The 19,874-nt window shown below is 44.1% G+C and overlaps 1 protein-coding gene across 2 annotated transcripts in view; it reads left to right on the top strand.

The window, feature by feature from the left end:
- The window catches only part of lrrc7 (leucine rich repeat containing 7), a 121,976-nt gene that overhangs the window by 68,792 nt on the left and 33,310 nt on the right, over window positions 1-19,874 (top strand). The window contains exons 6-19 of one of the 2 annotated variants that reach the window (XM_070554285.1): window positions 1,865-1,921; window positions 3,024-3,087; window positions 3,730-3,804; window positions 3,935-4,079; window positions 9,104-9,176; window positions 9,381-9,398; window positions 12,721-12,850; window positions 13,230-13,345; window positions 13,682-13,751; window positions 16,308-16,407; window positions 16,709-16,833; window positions 17,894-18,112; window positions 18,295-18,417; window positions 18,598-18,709. In XM_070554285.1, coding sequence (XP_070410386.1) covers window positions 1,865-1,921; window positions 3,024-3,087; window positions 3,730-3,804; window positions 3,935-4,079; window positions 9,104-9,176; window positions 9,381-9,398; window positions 12,721-12,850; window positions 13,230-13,345; window positions 13,682-13,751; window positions 16,308-16,407; window positions 16,709-16,833; window positions 17,894-18,112; window positions 18,295-18,417; window positions 18,598-18,709 — 1,427 coding nt within the window. The remainder of the gene's footprint in view (window positions 1-1,864; window positions 1,922-3,023; window positions 3,088-3,729; window positions 3,805-3,934; window positions 4,080-9,103; window positions 9,177-9,380; window positions 9,399-12,720; window positions 12,851-13,229; window positions 13,346-13,681; window positions 13,752-16,307; window positions 16,408-16,708; window positions 16,834-17,893; window positions 18,113-18,294; window positions 18,418-18,597; window positions 18,710-19,874) is intronic. The other variant, XM_070554286.1, reaches the window with a different exon arrangement.

The raw sequence follows: 19,874 nt of genomic DNA on the forward strand, positions 1-19,874 counted from the left end.
CTTAAACAAACATGTGGAAAGACACATCTGGTGGTCATGGAAAAGATGTTAGTCTGTGTGAGAAGGGTCAGATCTTTGGCATCAAGCAGAGAAAACATCTAAGGAGATTAAAGAAATAACTAAAACTGGGTTAAGAACTGTCCAACATGTTATTAAAACCTGGTCTGATGAGTCCAGATGGACCCTGTTCCAGAGTGATGGTGCTTCAGGGTAAGAAGAGAGGCAGATGAAGTGATGCACCCATCATGCCTAGTGCCTACTGTACAAGCCTGTGGGGGAAGTACTATGATCTGGGCTTGCTGCAGTTGGTCAGGATGTGACCAAGAATGAGGTCAGCTGACTACCTGAATATACTGAATGACCATGCAGGTTATTCCATCTTCCCTGATGGCACGGGCATATTCCAAGATGACAATGCCAGGATTCATCAGTCTCAGATAGTGCAAGAGGGGTTCAGGGAGCACGAAACATCATTTTCACACATGATTGGCCACCACAGAGTCCAGAACTTAACCCCATTGAGAATCTTTGTGCAGCGGTCAGACTCTACCATCATCAGTGCAAGATCTTGGTGAAACATTAATGTAACTGTGGATGGAAATGAATCTGGTGACGTTGCAGAAGCTTATTGAAACAAAACCACAGTGAATGTGTGTCGTAATCAAAGCTAAAGGCAGTCCAAGACAATATTAGAGTGTGACCTTTTTTTTTCTAATGCCAACTCTTTTGTTGGCCAGTATGTACACTGAACAAACATATAAACACAGCACTTTTGTTTTTGCTCCCATTTTTCACGAGCTGAACTCAAATATATGAACATTTTTCTTCATGCACAAAACACTCATGACTCAATCAATCAATCAATCAATCAATCAATCAATCAATCAATCAATCAATCAATCAATCAATCAATCAATCAATCAACCAATCAATCAATCAATCAATCAATCAATCAATCAATCAATACTTTATTAATCCCAAAGGGAAATTAGAGTGGACATATTGTTCTGAAATTTGTCTACGTGTGTTAGTGAGCATTTTTTTCTTTGTCGAGATAATCCATCCCACCGCACAGGTGTGGCATATCAAGGGGCTGATTAGACAGCATGAATAATGTACAGGTGTGCCTTAGACTGCCCACAATAAAAGGCCACCCTGGATGTGCAGTTTGATCAAACGGCACAGTGCCAAAAATGTCACAACCTGTGAGGGAGCGTGCAACTGGCATGCTGACCGCAGGAATGTCTACCAGAGCTGCCCGTGAAATGTATGTTCATTTCTCTACCATTAGTCATCTCCAAAGGCATTTCAGAGAATTTGGCTGTACATCCAACCAGCATCACAACCGCAGACCACGTGCAACACACCAGCCCAGAACCTTCACATCCAGCATTTTCACCTAGAGGAGACGACATGATATTTGCAATTTTTAAGGCTGAATTTATTTGGAAAACTCAGGGCAGACACTTTCAAGACACATCCAGTGCTGCCACCTAGCAGTGGGAGTTTGAATTGCACCGCACAAAACAAATTCAGTAAATGTTTGCTTGTTAATTCACAATCAAAAACATACTCGCTGCTTTTTAATATCAATTCATTATCATAACATGAAACATTGCAATATTTTAGTGTGTTGATATCTTCTACATCCCAACATGACACATACATGTGTTTAATGACAAAGATGTCCTGATCAAAGCTTGGGCATGTCGGTGATCATATATCAAAATGATGGGCTATTTGCATTTTTTCTTTACTTTATAGTATTTAGTTTTATTTTTTCATTCTTATTCATGCTTGTTGCAGCTGACTGAGTAAAATTAAAGGGAATTAACTTCAGGCTAATGTGCCTTCTGTTATTCAGACTCTCCAAACTACGGATTCTGGAGCTGAGAGAAAACCACCTTAAAACAATGCCAAAGTAAGGCGAGTGTGTGTGTGTGTGTGTGTGTGTGTGTGTGTGTGTGTGTGTGTGTGTGTGTTTGTGGTTGTGTGTGTGTGTTAAGAAGGCTGTCACCTTGTTGAGTCATTTTTCAATATGTTAACTGTGGAATGCATCCATATGTTTGCAACAATCTAAAGCCAGTATCTTTCATTGTGCGAGTGACAGGACCTGGTTCTCTTGTGTGTCACCGTGGACATGAAACGTTCAAAAGATGCCAGAAAACTTTGGGTGGAGTTGGTGATTAAATTGCCAACAACATGAGACATATTTAAGACACTTTGAAGAATACTCGTCTCCATTTTCTGGCAATTAGAATGTAATGCTTTGTGTAATGTGACAACATGCACAAAACCTTCCTAGGTACCAAATCTGCGGGATCCCAGCAAACTATTTGCTCATTTTGCATTTCTGTGCTTAACAACTGGTCACAGACAGCTGGTCCTAGTTAGAGGTGGTAATCTCAAAAGCTAGAGTAAAATTAATTTAAAATTTTTAGACTATTGCACATAATTCTATTTTTCATTATTATCATTATGCAGTGAATGTAATTAGGACATTTTATGATTGGTTTGATTTATTGACAGAATCATCCATTACAAATTTTCCTCCTCTGCTTAAATTTAAATTAAATGAAAAAATCTTTTTTTTTATTTATCTTGAATTTTAGAAAAGGTTTTAGTTTGGTTTTATCAGACCCTAACTCAATAGGATTCTAAATCAATGTTCACTCTTTTAATGAAACGTTTACATACCATTCACAAACTCTCTAGCTACTTCTCCTCTCACTCAAAAAGTCAGAATATGACTAATCTGAGATTTAGTTTAGCACAGTCTGGCTTAATTTAAACTGAAGCAGTTGTCATATTTTACACTGATACTGTTTATATGAGAAATGTGATGCTAGTTACAGAAAATGATTAGATTTATTTATTGTATTTATTGAGAGGAGGGTTCCGTTTATCGATTTATTTTGATATTGTAAATTAAGAGTTAGTCTAAATCGGTTTGTCGCTCAAAAGGCCGGTATCGAACTTCCCGATTTTCAGTTGTATTCTAAGTGTGAAATGTTTCCTCTCAGATCCATCCACAGACTGTCACAGCTTGAGAGGTTGGATTTGGGAAGCAACGACTTTTCTGAAATGGTGAGATCAATTAGCACTTTTTGAGCTAACGGTGGTTTTTGTTTGTGAATTGGGTTCAGTTGTTTACAGTGTGATATCATGAGAATGGATTAAAAAACACCTAAAAAAAGTGGTCTTTGGTTTTCTTCTTTTGTTACAATCAAAACAACTTATTTTACGTCCACACATGCAATCATTTAAACGACTCAGCTGGATGTGTGGTACTTCACCGAGCCACAAAACCTGACTGGCAGCCTTCAAAAACAATTTATTTATCTTTATTTACTGGGGTGATGAAGTGCCTGCCCCGTAACCAGACGGTTGCAGGGTTGCTGTTGTGCCCTTGGGCAAGACACCTAACCCACCTTGTCTGCTGGTGGTGGTCGTAGGGACCGGTGGCGCCTGCCTGCCAGTGTTCCCCAGGGCAGCTGTGGCTATGTTGTAGCTCATCACCACTAGAGTGTTGGATGTGTGGGTGAAGGACCGGTTGTTTTGTAAAGGGCCTTGGGGGGACATAGGACCCTAGAAGGTGCTAGATCAAATACAGGCCCGTTACACAATCCCAAACAACCACACTACAAACATTTTACATGTATTAACCGAGGTTCCGTTGTTTACATATGTTGCTTTTGAATGGGTGGATTCTTCTTTGTTTCCTGTCAGCCAGAGGTGTTGGAACAGATGCACAGCCTAAAGGAGCTGTGGCTGGACAACAACTCTCTACAGTCCATACCTGGGGTAAGAGCAGCTCACACAAGAGAAGCAAAGATCATTTTGATGACACATGATCATTAGCACACTCATGGAAACTTGTACTTTTCTGATCTTTATACTGTCTTTATACCATCCTTTTCCCCCTCAATCACAGTCAATAGGGAAGCTCCGTCAGTTGCGGTACTTGGACTTAGCCAAAAACCGGATTGAGTCATTGGATAGTGATGTTTCGGGCTGCGAGGCCTTAGAAGACATGCTGTTATCTTCCAACATGCTGCAGCACCTTCCGGACTCAATAGGTACTCACATAACCATCATAAGAGCACACAGACACATGATTGTTGTTTACTAGGTCAAGATATTACTGTTGCTTCTAACAAGGCCACAGTGCAGGATCCTGTTTAGGAGATGTACTCATGGTTTAAAAACAGTTCCCACTTTGGACAGTGCATTATCCCACTGGGAAGGTAGCAGCTTTCTTTGCTTTAATACTGGAAACAGGGGACGCTTAGCCTCATTCTGTCCCAAAATGAAAGAGAAATGCATCTAATGATGTTAAATGATGATCCTTGGAGAGGATTCTTGGTAGACTTGTTGTCTTTCTTTACAGGTGTGGAACACTGAAAAAACATTTTTTAATATTTATTTCTGGTTATAATCGGTCACTCTGAGTTTAACGTGCAGGCTGAACATGAAAATAGTCTCCTACACCTATCTGCTGCATTAGCTTCTGAAAGAAAATAGACAGTTGAACTCTTGGATTAGAAAAGCCTGACAGATCTACGGCACACTGTCACTTAACATTCTTGGACTGTTGGTTTAACATCTTGTCTAGTAGAAGCTAACTGTTAGCATTAGCAACTCTACCTCACAGCAGAACTCCTTCAGGCTCGAGTTATTTGTTGAGATCATCGACTGGCGCACTGCTGCCAACCACTAGACATTCTTTGTCTCCTGACAACATTTTACTTTCTTTGACATGGAATGTGCTACTACTAGTTCACTTGCTGCAATAATTAGATTCACTAAAATAAAGACAATAAAGTTTACCTCTTAGAATATCTAATATTTAATGTAGCAATGGAAACACTTCTTGGTGTGTGTGTGTGTGTGTGTGCTCTGTCTTCTTGATGGCTGCTTATACCGAGCCAGGATCCTCTGGAGGTTTCTTCCTGTTAAAAGGGAGTTTTCCTCTCCACTGTCACCACATGCTTGCTTGGTATGAGGATTGCTGTAAAGTCATTGACACTAGTCAGTGACTCGATGCAACCTGCTGGGTTCCTTATATAGGACACTTTTAACTGATTGGCTTATTTAACTGAACTGAATTGGAATGTTTACTTTATGAAGTTCCTTTGAGATGAGTCTTGTGATTTGGTGCTATATAAATAAACTGAACTGAACTGAATTGAGATAAAACATCAATGTTGCAAAGCTAGTGGAGCCAGTATGAGAGTCGCCGTCGTCGTCTCGTCGTCGTCTTTCTCCGCTTATCCGGGTCCGGGTCGCGGGGGCAGCATCCCAACTAGGGAGCTCCAGGCCGTCCTCTCCCCGGCCTTGTCCACCAGCTCCTCCGGCAGGACCCCAAGGCGTTCCCGGACCAGATTGGAGATGTAACCTCTCCAACGTGTCCTGGGTCGACCCGGGGGCCTTCTGCCGGCAGGACATGCCCGAAACACCTCCCCGGGGAGGCGTCCAGGAGGCATCCTGACCAGATGCCCAAACCACCTCAACTGGCTCCTTTCGATCCGGAGGAGCAGCAGTTCTACTCAGAGTCCCTCCCGAATGTCCGAGCTCCTCACCCTATCTCTAAGGCTGAGCCCGGCCACCCTACGGAGGAAACTCATTTCGGCCGCTTGTATCCGCGATCTCGTTCTTTCGGTCATTACCCAAAGCTCATGACCATAGGTGAGGATTGGGACGTAGATCGACCGGTAAATCGAGAGCCTGGCTTTCTGGCTCAGCTCCCTCTTCCCCACGACAGATCGGCTCAGCGTCCGCATCACTGCAGACGCCGAACCAATCCGCCTGTCGATCTCCCGATCCCTCCTACCCTCACTCGTGAACAAGACCCCGAGATACTTGAACTCCTCCACTTGAGGTAGGACCTCTCCCCCGACCCGGAGGTGGCAAGCCACCCTTTTCCGGTCGAGAACCATGATCTCAGATTTGGAGGTGCTGATCCTCATCCCAGCCGCTTCACATTCGGCCGCGAACCTACGCAGCAAGAGTTGAAGGTCAGAGCTGGATGAAGCTAGGAGGACCACATCATCCGCAAAAAGCAGAGACGAGATTCTCCTGCCACCAAACTCGACACACTCCACACCACGGCTGTGCCTAGAAAATCTGTCCATAAAAGTGATGAACAATACCGGTGACAAAGGGCAGCCCTGGCGGAGTCCAACCCTCACTGGGAACAGGTCCGACTTACTACCGGCTATGCGGACCAAACTCACGCTCCTCTGGTAAAAGGACTGAATGGCCCTTAACAGAAAGCCACCCACCCCATACTCCTGAAGCGTCCCCCACAGGGTGCCCCTGGGGCTACGGTCATAAGCCTTCTCCAAATCCACAAAGCACATGTGGATTGGTTGGGCAAACTCCCATGCCCCCTCCATCACCCTTGCAAGGGTATAGAGCTGGTCCACAGTTCCACGGCCAGGACGAAAACCACATTGCTCCTCCTCTATCTGAGATTCAACTATCGATCGGACCCTCCTCTCCAGTACCTTGGAGTAGACCTTTCCAGGGAGGCTGAGGAGTGTGATCCCCCTATAGTTGGAACACACCCTCAGGTCACCCTTCTTAAAGATGGGGACCACCACCCCGGTCTGCCACTCCCTAGGAACTGCCCCCGATGACCACGCAATGTTGTAGAGACGTGTCAACCATGACAGCCCTACAACATCCATAGCCTTGAGATACCCAGGACGAACCTCATCCGGCCCCGGGGCTCCGCCGCTGTGTAGTTGTTTGACTACCTCAGCAACTTCTGCCCCCGAGATCGGACAGTCCATCCCCAGGCCTCCCAGCTCTGGTTCCTCCTCGGAATGCGCATTGGTGGGATTGAGGAGCTCCTCAAAGTATTCCTTCCACCGTCCGACTATAGCCTCAGTTGACGTCAGCAGCTCCCCATCCCCACTGTAAACAGTGTGAGCGAGTTGCTGCCTTCCTCTCCTGAGGCGCCGGACAGTTTGCCAGAACCTCTTTGGAGCCGATCGATAGTCTTTCTCCATGGCCTCACCAAACTCCTCCCACGCCCGAGATTTTGCCTCGGCAACTGCCACTGCTGCACCCCGCTTGGCTATCCGGTACCTGTCTGCTGCCTCCGGAGACCCACAGACCAGCCACGCCCTGTAGGCCTCCTTCTTCAGCCTGACGGCTCCCCGAACCTCTGGTGTCCACCAGCGGGTACGGGGGTTGCCACCACGACTGGCACCGGCCACCTTACGACCACAGCTAGCAACAGCCGCCTCGACAATCGCAGAGTGGAACAAGGCCCACTCGGACTCAATGTCCCCCACTGCTCTCGGGACGTGGTCAAAGCTCTGCCGGAGGTGGGAGTTGAAGACCGTCTTGACAGGTTCTTCTGCCAGGCGTTCCCAGCAGACCCTCACTATGCGTTTGGGTCTGCCAGGTCTACGCGGCATGTTCCCTTGCCATCTGATCCAACTCACCACCAGGTGGTGATCAGTTGACAGCTCCGCCCCTCTCTTCACTCGGGTGTCCAAAACATACGGCCGCAGGTCAGATGATACGACTACAAAATCTATCATCGACCTGTGACCTAGGCTGCCCTGGTACCAAGTGTACCGGTGGGCATCCTTATGTTCGAACATGGTTTTCGTTATGGCCAAACTGTGGCTTGCACAGAAGTCCAATAACAAAACACCGCTCGAGTTCAGATTAGGTGGGCCATTCCTCCCAATCACACCCCTCCAGGTCAAGCTGTCATTGCCCACGTGAGCATTGAAGTCCCCTAGCAGGACAATGGAGTCCCCTGATGGAGCACTATCTAGCACTCGTCCCAGGGACTCCAAAAAGGGTGGGTACTCTGAACTGATATTTGGCCCATAAGCACAAACAACAGTCAGGAACCGTTCCCCGACCCGAAGGCGCAAGGAAGCTACCCTCTTGTCCCCCGGGGTAAACCCCAACACACAGGCAGAGAGTCTCGGGGCTAACAAAAAGCCAACCCCAGCCCTCCGCCTCTCACCCGGAGCAACTCCAGCAAAGTAGAGTGTCCAACCCCTCTCCAGGTCTCGGGTTCCAGAGCCAATGCAATGTGTCGAGGTGAGTCCGACTATATCTAGCCGGTACCGCTCAACCTCTGCCACAAGCTCCGGCTCCTTCCCCGCCAGCGAGGTGACGTTCCATGTCCCAAAAACTAGTTTCCTTGTCCGGGGATTGGACCGCCAAGGCTCCCGCCTTGGTCTGCCACCCGATTCGCATTGCACCGGACCCTTCATGTTCCTCCTGCGGGTGGTGGGTCCACAGTTGGACGAGCCCATGTATCCGGTTCGGGCTGGGCCCGGCCGGGCCCCATGGGCGAAAGCCCGGCCACCAGGCGCTCGCTCACGGGCCCCAACCCCAGGCCTGGCTCCAGGGTGGGACCCCGGTAACCCTCCGGGCCGGGTACTCCGACTCTTGGTTTTAACCGCAATGAAAGATCCTTCGAACCGTTCTTTGTCTCACCCTTCACCTAAGACCAATTTGTCATGGGAGACCCTACCAGGGGCACTAAGTGCCCCAGACAACATAGCTCCTAGGATCATTAGGGCACTCAAACTCCTCCACCACGATAAGGTGACGGTTCAAGGAGGAGTATGAGAGTCGCGTTGCTGTTAGCCAATCAGAGGAGTCCAGAGAGAGTCTAAAACCTGCCGCCTGAAGCTACTTTCTTCTTCAGCTGACTTGCACCTCCTGATTCAGGCACATATGAGCTTCCCCCCCCCCGAGAACGACTTCCAAGGCATTCATTACTACTAGAGACCACTGCAAATGTATCGATTAAATGAGTGTTCCACACCTTTAAGCTAAGAATAAGAAACCATGAACGAGTGGTATTGATCTTCTTCCAAATCTCTGTGAGCGTACACCTGGGAATCCAGTCATCTCTATTATAGTTCTCCGATGTCAAATTGTTTTCATCATCCTTTGATGCAGCTGTGCTGTGTTATTAGTGCTTATGAAACACAGAAAAGGCAATTATGTGGCTGACGTTTGGGAGTTAGTCATAAAAAAGATGAAAATGGTGGATTTGAGAGCAGAGTTTGCATTTCTTCTGTGTGAAGTGTTGCATGTACGTTTTTATGTGATGCAGGAATGTTGAAGAAGCTGACCACCTTGAAGGTAGACGACAACCAGCTGACCTCACTGCCTCACACTATCGGGAGGTAAAAAGCTAACACGCACGCACGCACACGCACACACACACACCTCTACAAACTAAATCTGTTGCCATATTCAGGTTTATTTTTTTACATGGGTTGAATGGTGGGTTGTTTATGCTGTTGAATGCTTTTAGCTGCTCTGTTATAATGGTGGTTGATGATTGGGGGGTTCTGTGTGTTGTGTTTGCTGCGTTGCCATGGCGTTAGTCCGAAGCCCAAGCAAGGGTGAGTAACATTAGCCTCCTGGATCCGAGGGCTTGTTCACAGACAGACGGATGTTCCACCGTGCTTCAGATACAGAAAATCAAAGCTTACTGCCACATGCTGTCAATGTGGGAAACATTAAGATGCTTTGTGCCGACTCTGTCTCAAAAATGTCACATAATGTTGGACTGAAATTCTCTAAAAATGTCTGGAAAACTTGCAAGATGAACTTTATAAACATGAATTAGATGGATTTGTGGTTACTTTGTTTTCTTCTGTTCTAGTCAAAGAAAGGATAAAATCTGCTTTAAAATAAATTTTTAGATTAGAAAATGTAAAATTTCTGTACTTCAGAAATATTTCAGAGTTAGGAACAGAATAAGTGTTTCATTTGGTCTCTAAGCCTTTGACCTTTGAACAGTAGAACTCCAGAGGAGCCAAGTAACTCTATAAAACATCCTTGCAAGTTTTGTATCTGAACACAATGAAATCTTTTTGTCATTTTGAACAAGTTCCAGGTTTTAGCTTTTATAGCTAGTGCTGTAGAGCCGTTACCACCTTGTAAAAGGTTCTTATACGTGTTTATCACTCATGATGATGCCTGTATTTCTAAATATGTTATTTTTGTTATATATTGATCCCTGTAGCATTCTAAAGGTCATGCGTAAAATTCACAATCTGCATCTCATTTCATTTCATTTATTTATAAAGCCCCTTCTGTGACCAATGCAGAGGCCCAAGGTGCTGAACACAATATAATAAAAACATAAAACCATCAGAATAAAATATAACAATCATAAAACCAACATAAAATCAATTAAAACAGGAGAGTAAAAGCAAAAAAATAAAATCCTTAAAAAGATTAAGAGGCCGGGGCATCGAAACCAGGCAAAATGTGCTAATCCTGGAATGCCTTGACAAAAAAAAGGGTCTTAAGGCGAGTCTTAAAAAAACCCCAATGAGGGTGACTGATGTACCACCAAAGGCAACTGGTTCCAAAGTGCAGGTGCCAACACCGAGAACGCACGGTCCCCCCGTGACCTGCACTTTGTGCGTGGAACGATCAACAGCTCCCTGCCGGCTGAGCGAAGGACCCGCGAGGGGGCATGCCTATGCAAAAGGTTGCCAAGATATGCTGGAGCAGTTCCTTGTAAGGCCTTGTATGCCAGTACCAAGACCTTGAATTTTGCCCTGTATTGCACAGGCAGCCAATGAAGGGATGCCAACACAAGGGTGATATGTTCCCTGCGCCTAGTGCCTGTCATGAACCTAGCGGCTGAGTTTTGTACTAACTGCAAGCGTGGTACCGCACCCTGACTATGGCCGGCATACAGTGCATTGCAGTAGTCGAGCCTTGAAAGAGCAAAAGCGTGTGTGACAGTCTCTAAATGTACTCTGGACTGCAGGGGCTGTACCACAAACAATGTTCTCATTGATTACCTCTCAGTGTAAATTATGTGAAACTTGAGAAATAACCAGACAGTCAATAGATTGCTGAACATATTATTTTTAATGGCAAATTACTAACATTTTAAGAGCTCCACCTCTTAACAGGATTAGTGCATTCCTCAAAAACCTGATTGATCTAATCCTATGAATGCAGTCTGCCCCCTGGTGGATGATCTCAGAACTGCAAATGGCAATTCCATGTTTCATTTATATTTTATTGTATAATTTACTGATAAAGAATAATAAAAGGGACTTTGCAGAATAAATAATTTTTATTTCATATACTAGCAGGTTCAATTGGAAGAAAATAACCAAATGTTACTTGACTGGGATTAATTTATCTGACTTTTTTCACCGTGGTTCCAATCACAGAGTTATGAAATAACAGTGTAGAAGAAAATGCCATATGGTTGACTTGTTCAAAAAATATTCACAGCTAATAACTGGCAAGAAACTGTAAGACATAAATTTTACTTTACTGGATCATTTAGTGGTGAACTGAAGAAGCGCAACAACATTAAAAATGGAGTGGTAAAAGTCTTGTTTTAAAGGCCAAGTTCACTGAGAAATAATTTTTATTGATATTTGTGAAACGTGATCGACCACTCTGAGTTTAACATGCAGGCTAAACATGAAGATAATCTTCTATCCCTGTCTCCTGCAGTAGCTGCAGATAGTAAATAGACGAGAAAATGCTTGGATTAGAAAAGCCTGACAGATCTACGTCACACTGTCAATTAGCATTCATGGACTCACCCATCTTAGCTCACAAAAGGAAAGGCTGTTTCTTTGGTTTAGTGTCCAGGAGAGAGAGAGAGAAAGAGATTGTCTCGGCTAGTGGAAGCTAACTGTTAGCATTAGCAACTCCACCCCACAGCAGAACTCCTCAAGACTTGTGTTATTTGTAGAGATAAACTATCAACATTGCAAAGCAAACAGTCAGTGGTAGAGTCACGTTGCTGTTAGCCAATCAGAGGTGAGATGTCCAGATATCAGGAAGTAAGACTCCAAGTCACTCCTAGTTCCTGAAACAGGAAAACCAAAGCTTTTTTCCACAGAGGTAGACTCTCAAGGCATGAAATTATACTAGAGACCACTGCAAATGTGTTAAAAAGAACAAGTGAACGTGGTCTTTAAACTTTAACATTAAATAAAAAAACCTTCATCCCGTTTCCTCTCTCCTGTTCTCCTGTTAGACAGTATGGTGGCCCAGATGGTCTACTCCATTGGGAATAATAGCAGGCTATGCAGTGTTAGCAGTGTCAGTTCATGTTGTCTCATTAGCATTAGAAGGCTGTTAAGTAGATGCCAGGGCAACAGAGGCAGCCAAGGGGCAGTCAGGTGTCCTGCAGAGGGCATCCAATAGACTAGAAGGAGCAATCCTGGTTTTAATATATATAGATGTGTGTGTGTGTGTGTGTGTGTGTGTGTGTGTGTGTGTGTGTGTGTGTGTGTGTGTGTGTTCTTTTGATTGGCTTATTTAAGTATTGCTCTATCTGCAAGTCTTTTGTAATTTTCTGAATTTCTTTATAAAAACTGAAACTATCCAGCATCCTCACTTCTCTGGCGAGCTCGCCCAATCGTTCTGGTCCAGCCAGAATCCCAAAGAAAAGACGAGACCGGTCTAAGTCAGAAAAAAATGTTGTTTAAGTTTGTTTGCGTGTTTGTTTGTTTGAGGCTGTCTCAGTTGCAGATTTGTATGCATTTGCTTTGTATTTCCAGCTTCAGAACAGCATGTGGTGGGACTTTAAAATGAATTGTGTGCATCCAGTGTTATGAAGGAGCAATGCATCTTAGCGTCATCAGGCTATTTAAGTATTAGGATCCGTTTCTGCTGATGTGTGGTGGCCGTCTGAGTGGTTTCTTCGTCATGCTCTGTATCTCTGTCATCCAGTCTGTCTCTGTTGGAGGAGTTGGACTGCAGCTGTAATGAGCTGGAGTCTTTGCCTCCCACCGTTGGCTACCTGCACAGCCTGAGGACTTTTGCTGCTGATGAGAACTTCCTCACCGAGCTGCCACGAGAGGTAGGGGCATCACATGATCCCATTCATCTCATAAGCCTCCAGCTTCTCAGCTGTGAAAAAGTGACCATTTCATATTACAGACATTCTGGTATGAGACATGTCTGGTATTGTTGACATTAAAATGTATTTAGTACAAATATTGTAACACTGTTGCATTTCCTTCAAAGCAATAATCAAACTCAAACAGTTTAAAATGTAAAATCACTGAAGTGTGTGTTGTTCTAACACGAGGAGCCTTTGTAGAAGACCTTGCTAATGAGTTAAAGTGGCCTGATGGTTGGTTTGCGTGTGTGTGTGTGTGTGTGTGTGTGTGTGTGTGTGTGTGTGTGTGTGTGTGTGTGTGTGTGTGTGTGTGTGTGCGTGCGCCCATGCATTTCAGATTGGTAACTGCAAGAATGTGACAGTGATGTCACTTCGGTCCAACAAACTGGAGTTTCTTCCCGATGAAATTGGACAGATGACCAAATTACGTGTTCTTAACCTCAGCGACAACAGGTACACACACACACACACACACACACACACACACACACACACACACACACACACACACACACACACACACACACACACACACACACACACTCACATGCACTAAGGTAAAGGCGGAATTGAAACTCAAACATGACCACAGGGTCACATGTAGACAACACTTTTCTACGGCCGCTTTGGTTCTTCGTGCACCCCTGGCCAGCAGTTACCATGGGAACGAGTAAGTGTGTTGCCATGGTTACATTCTCTGCAGGCTGTACAGTGCATGGGCAGGAGAAACATCTCTCTTTTCTGTCCCACCTGTCCCTCCTTCCCACTATCTCTGTCTCTCATTCTCAGGTTAAAGAATCTACCGTTCAGCTTCACCAAGCTGAAGGACCTGGCAGCTCTGTGGCTCTCAGACAATCAGGTGTCTCTCCCTCTTCCTACATGCTTTGAGATACTGTATCTGCTAATTAATATGTGGCAAAAACATCAAAATCTATCAGCAGATTAATCACAATACTGGGGCTGTTTAAGAGCGAAACATATTATTAATAAGTCCCACATTGCTAGCATTAATATGATTAAAGTTATTAAACAAGCATGCATGTTCAAAACTCTCAACTAGAAATGTTTCTCATTTTTAGTAGTGCATATAAACTATATTTATTGCATCACTAGTTTTTTTATGTCAGATTATTTTTTTTACTTAAGGCTTCATGTCAATTAGTAATGTTATTTAGGTTGATCTGTTCTTCCATGTTCAAGTCTAATTTAGTTTTTAAGCTTAACTTTAATGTTAAAAGTGCAAAATGGTATTTCAAGTTTAATTTCATTTGTTAAATTGGCCAAAAGCCAAAACAAACCATCCATCCACCCATTTTTGGCCACTTATCTGGAGTTTCGGGGGCAGTAGCCTAAGCCGAGAGGCCCAGACTTCCCTCTCCTCAGCCACTTGGGCCAGCTCCTCCAGTAGATGTTCCCTGACCAGCTTAGAGACATAGTCTCTCCAGCTTGTCCTGGGTCGTCCTTTAGGTCTCCTCCCAGTTGGACGTGCCTGAAAAACCTCACCAGGAAGGCATCCTGGAGACATCCTAACCAGATGCCCGAGCTACCTCAACTGGCTCCTCTCGATGTGGAGGTGCAGCAGATCTACTATGAGCCCTTCCCAGATGAACAAGCTTCTCACCCTATCTCTAAGGGAGAGCCCAGAAACCTTGCAGAGGAAACTAATTTTGGTCGCATGTATCTACAATCTCGTTCTTTCGGTCACTACCCAAAGCTTGTGACCATAGGCGAGGGTAGGAAATCAAATCAAATCAAATCAACCTTATTTATAAAGCGCTTTCGCATGGTCCAAATAGACAAACAAAGCGCTGAACGTATAGATCGACCGGTAAATCGAGAGCTTCACCTTCCGGCTCAGCTCTCTCTTCACCATGACACATCACTGCAGACGCAGCACCAAGTCACCTATTGATCTCACGCTCCATCTTTCTCTCATTCGTAAACTAGACCACTAGATACTTAAAGTCCTCCACTTGAGGCAGGACCTCGTCCCTGACCTGGAGAAGGCATTCTACCCTTTTTCCGACTCAGGACCATGGTCTTGGATTTAGAGGAGATATTAGGTCCCATTATTAAAGTCTTTGGTATGAACCAATCAGGATTTCAACCCCAATCTCCCAGTCCCAGGGCGGACACTTTACCACTTGGCCACTGAGTAGGTAAGCACATTGGACCACATCATCTGCAAAAAGCAGAAACCTGATTCTTAGGCCACCAAAACAGATCCCTTCAACACCTTGGATGCGCCTAAAAATCTTGTCCATAAAAGTTATGAACAGAATCGGTGACCAAGGGCAGCCTTGGCGGAGTCCAGTTCTCACCAGAAACAAGCTCGACTTACTGCCGGCAATGTGGACCAAGCTCTGACACCTGTCATACAGGGACCTAACAGCCCGTATCAAAGAGCCTGGTACCCCATACTCTCGAAGCACCCCTCAAAGGAAACCCCAAGGGACGAGGTCGAATGCCTTCTCCAAATCCACAAAACACATGTAGATTGGTTGGGCGAACTCCCACGCACCCTCCAGGACCCCCCTAAGGGCAGCATAGAGCTGGTCCAGTGTTCCACGGCCAGGATGAAAACCACATTGTTCCACATGAATCTGAGGTTCTACAATCTGATGGATTCTCCTCTCCAGAACCCCTGAATAGACCTTACCAGGGAGGCTCAGGAGTGTGAACCCCTGTAGTTGGAATACACCCTGCGGTCCTCTTTTTTAAATAGGGGGGCCACCACCCCAGTCTGGTAGTCCAGTGGAACTGCCCCCATTGTACACGAGATACTACAGAGCTACATCAGCAACACAGCCCTACAACATCGAAGAGCCTTTAGGAACTCCGGGCAGATCTCATCCATCCCCCAGTGACCTCAGCCCCAGACATTGGAGTCCAACCCAAAGCCCCCAGACTCTCCTTCCTCACCGAAAGACATGCTGATGGGATTGAGGAGGTCTTCGAAGTACTTTGCCCACCGATCCACAACTTCCAGAGTAGAGGTCAGCAGCACACCATCCCCACTTTAAACATTGCTGGTAGTGCACTGCTTTCCCCTCCTGAGGCACTGGATGGTGGACCGTAATCTCTTCGAACCCACACAGAAGTCTTGCTCCATGGTCTCACCGAACTCCTCCAACGCCTGTTTTTGCCTCCGCCACGACCAAAACAAACGTCAACATTTATTTATCTGACAAAATCGGACCCAAATAAACAATATATACACAAAAATGCCTCTTAGGCTTTTAGGGTTCACCTTAAGGATTTAATCGTTAAATGTTTCATGCATTACATCTTTTAATAGCGGCCATGAATAACTGGTCCAGTTTTAGGTTGGAAAATGCAAAGATTTCTCTTTTCAGCAATAACTTTCAAAATTTAGCGCCTTGCTAATATTTTTAATGTGTGTGTCTGCTTTCAGTCCAAGGCTCTGATCCCACTGCAGACAGAAGCCCATCCAGAAACCAAACAGAAGGTCTTGACCAACTACATGTTTCCTCAACAGCCACGGCACGATGAGGGTACATACTGTGTGTGTGTGTGTGTGTGTGTGTGTGTGTGTGTGTGTGTGTGTGTGAGAGAGAGAGAGAGAGAGAGAGAGAGAGAGAGAGAGAGAGAAAGAAAGAGATTCAGCGTATGAATCTTGTTTTAGGACATTTAGAAAAGGTCACAGCATGTTTTGAGTTGGTTTGATTACACTTAGGTATGCTGTGTGTTGTTATACGCTCCATGTGGACCAGCAGACACGTGTACCTGACAGTTTACTGCAGTAGAAGTACAAGCCTGATCATTAATCGCTGCTATGTTCTTGTATGTGTTCAGATTACCAGTCAGACAGTGACAGCTTTAATCCTACACTGTGGGAGGAGCAAAGGCAGCAGAGGATGACTGTCGCCTTTGATTTTGAGGACAAGAAAGATGAAGAAGACAACTCTGGGAAAGTCAAGGTCAGACCTTCGTCACTTTAACTCAATGAGTATTACGTAAAGCCAGTAGTATTGTACAATAAGAAGTATGAGTCTGATACTGTAGTCAGTTGTTGAAGCGAAATGTGCGAAGCAGATGGTTAAAAGAGATATGTGTAAGAATTCTACAGTGAAACAATCACAAAATACTCTAACGTCTCAATCATGCAAGAAGGAAGGTTACACTGAAACAGATTTCATTGTCAGCCGGCTGGGGATTGTCAGATTTTCTCCTTTCAAAATGGCCAAAAGGGCGTAGTTTACTGTGTCAGTGAGTTTGGAGAGGTTGCTGAGTCTGCGTCAAGCTAACGCAGCAGCGCCAACATTTGCAATTTAACACCAGCAGGCAAAAAAGCTCAAGAGTTGTTTAAAGATCCAAAGCCAGTAAACAGAAGCGACCCAGAAATTATGTTTTGTTTTTGTTTTACTCTAATATTGGGTGAACGTTGAGCTAACCGCGCTAACGGTGAATTAGAATAGAATAAAATAGACTTTATTGACCCCCACAGTGGCGAAATTCACTTGTTAAAATAAATAGTCAGATCTAAAATATCACAAGCTAATTTTTTAATTGCCAACATGTTGATATCCCAGTGAAATGTATGTGTGAAGTGAATGATTAGTCAATCGTGGCACTTTACTTCCTGTAATGAGTCGTTCAGCAAGCTAACAGCAAGATGGCATATAACTACACCTCCTCTGATGCTGGAGGCATATTACTGTAATAGGTAAGCGCTCCCTAACCCTAACCCACCCGAGAGTGCTAACTCCATATACGACAATCTGTTTATCTACTTATCTACTGACTGTGTATGACTCGTCTTCACTTGTCATCTAGAATCTTCTGGCATTGATCCATAACTGGCAACAACCATCAAACTCACTGAACGACAGAGAGAAAGTAACTTTTTGTTTAGAAAAATGGATTGCAGTAACCACATTTGACCACAGAATGTCAATCTTACTTCGTTCTTACATATTGCACCTTTAAAACAACAAAATAGATAAACTAATCTGGATTTTTCACGTTTTTTCATTGAAGGTTGAAATAAACTTGAAGCGCTACCCGACCCCCTACCCCGAGGACCTCAAGAACATGGTTAAGTCGGTGCAAAGTCTCGTGGGTAAAGGCGGACATCCTGGCCATGCGCACCAGCACCAGCTGAGCACGGGCAGTGCCACCTCAGCAGGAACCAACATGGAGCATACGCACCTCAGCAAAGAGCCATATGAACCACCATGGCCCCTGCCTCCCAAAGAGGTAAAAATAAAAGATACTCAGGCAGTAAACCACTCAAAGAAAAAAGAGACTGAGCACTGGTCAGAATGAAAATAACATTTACAAGGAAGGAGACAAACACCTTTAACCAGACTTAGCTAGGAACTTAGTTAGATTTGAGCCAAAAACGTGACTTAATGTGAAAAAATAAACTGTTTTATCAGGTGACGGACAGAGAGATGCAGGACTTCTCTCAGTCCCAGCTGATGGATCAGGGATCGATGCATAACTCTGGCATCGACATTCCCAAGAGGAAGGACAAAGAGGATTTAACAGAGAGCTCGGAGGTTTGTCATAAACACAAAAACACACTTAAAGAACACAAACATGATTTCTGCATGCAGAGTGGTTTTTATGCAGGATTTTTGTTACCCTAGGATGTCAATCTCACCATATCACTTGTAAGTCACTTTGGACAAAAGCGTCTGCTAAATACATAAACATAAACATCTCTTTCCCCCCTATAGGACTCCATGGGTGGTTCTCCCAACGACATCCGTATCTCGGACATGAGACCCACTCTGGTGGAGCCGCCCATGTACAAACCAAAGGTGGTGCTGCTGGGGAAGGATAAGAAAGGTACGATATTATGTTGTGCCTCACAAAGAGACACACAGAGAGAAAGTGCTAAGAACCTCTGCAGTAATTGTAAGCTTCTGCCTACTAGAAGCAGCGTTTAGTTCATCCTGCTTCGCTTATTCTGCCCTGAAGGCTTCAGTTTCATCTGAGGAAAACAAAGCTCATCTTAATGCCTCATCAAAACTCTGTTTTAGCGTTAAATAATTTAATGCTTTAATCGCATCGTCTGAGATCACATCTTAAACTCTGGATCAAAAAAAAAGCTTTAATCAATCTGCTTTTTCTCCAGGGAACAAGTTGTAAAATAATTTACGTAGCGTGTCTTTTGGTGGGTTTAAATTATTAATGCAAATGCTGCTTTGATACTGTTGATTAATACAAAAGGAAAAATAAAGATGCGACACTCTGTGATCTCTGCAGCCCGTAACTGTTCTACATCACTGATTGAAACACCTTTTTCGTGTGGTTTGTTATTTATTAGCAGTGACTAATAGAAATTTAAACTTTTGATCATCCCTTTTTAATGTTTATTGTAGTTTGTAATCATTGAATTTTTGTTCTTGATTTCTAAAAAGTGTCCTTGTGATTTTTGTCTTGAGAGGCGTTATTAAAAGATGGTTTCTTCTTTTTCTTCTACTTTACTTATTTTATTTATTTATCTTTATTTTGAACACAAAAAAAATTAAATAAAAAGTACAACAACGTAGAATTCAAAGAGACAAATAATTACCTCAAAACAAACAGAAAAAGAAAACGAGCAGTCACAACTAATACTTCATGCAAAAATGTAAACGATGGTTGATTTGCTATCTGTGTCGGCACGGAGAATTTAGCTGGAGGAGAAAGTACACAAAAAAGTCAGATATGGGTCGCATGTGGGGGAAAAAGTGGATTTGATGTGCTGTCTGCAGTATGAACGTAGCCTTCACTTGTCATAATTACACACGTCAGGCTTTAAAGGTTGATTCACCATGTATATCATATTTTTTCTCTTTGTTCCATGGACGTCTTAAACTTGAAAATAATCCAAATTATCATTGTTGCTAAATTATATTTCATGATTTGTTCAGGAAAAACGCCTCAATTTGCCTTTTCAAGCAGAAGTTGCTCGTTTTGTATTTCTTAAAAAGACAAAAAGTAAAAAAGCTTGGAGAGGTATCTTTTT

This window comes from Nothobranchius furzeri, chromosome 8, assembly GCF_043380555.1.
Source record: "Nothobranchius furzeri strain GRZ-AD chromosome 8, NfurGRZ-RIMD1, whole genome shotgun sequence".
Lineage (NCBI taxonomy): Eukaryota > Metazoa > Chordata > Actinopteri > Cyprinodontiformes > Nothobranchiidae > Nothobranchius > Nothobranchius furzeri.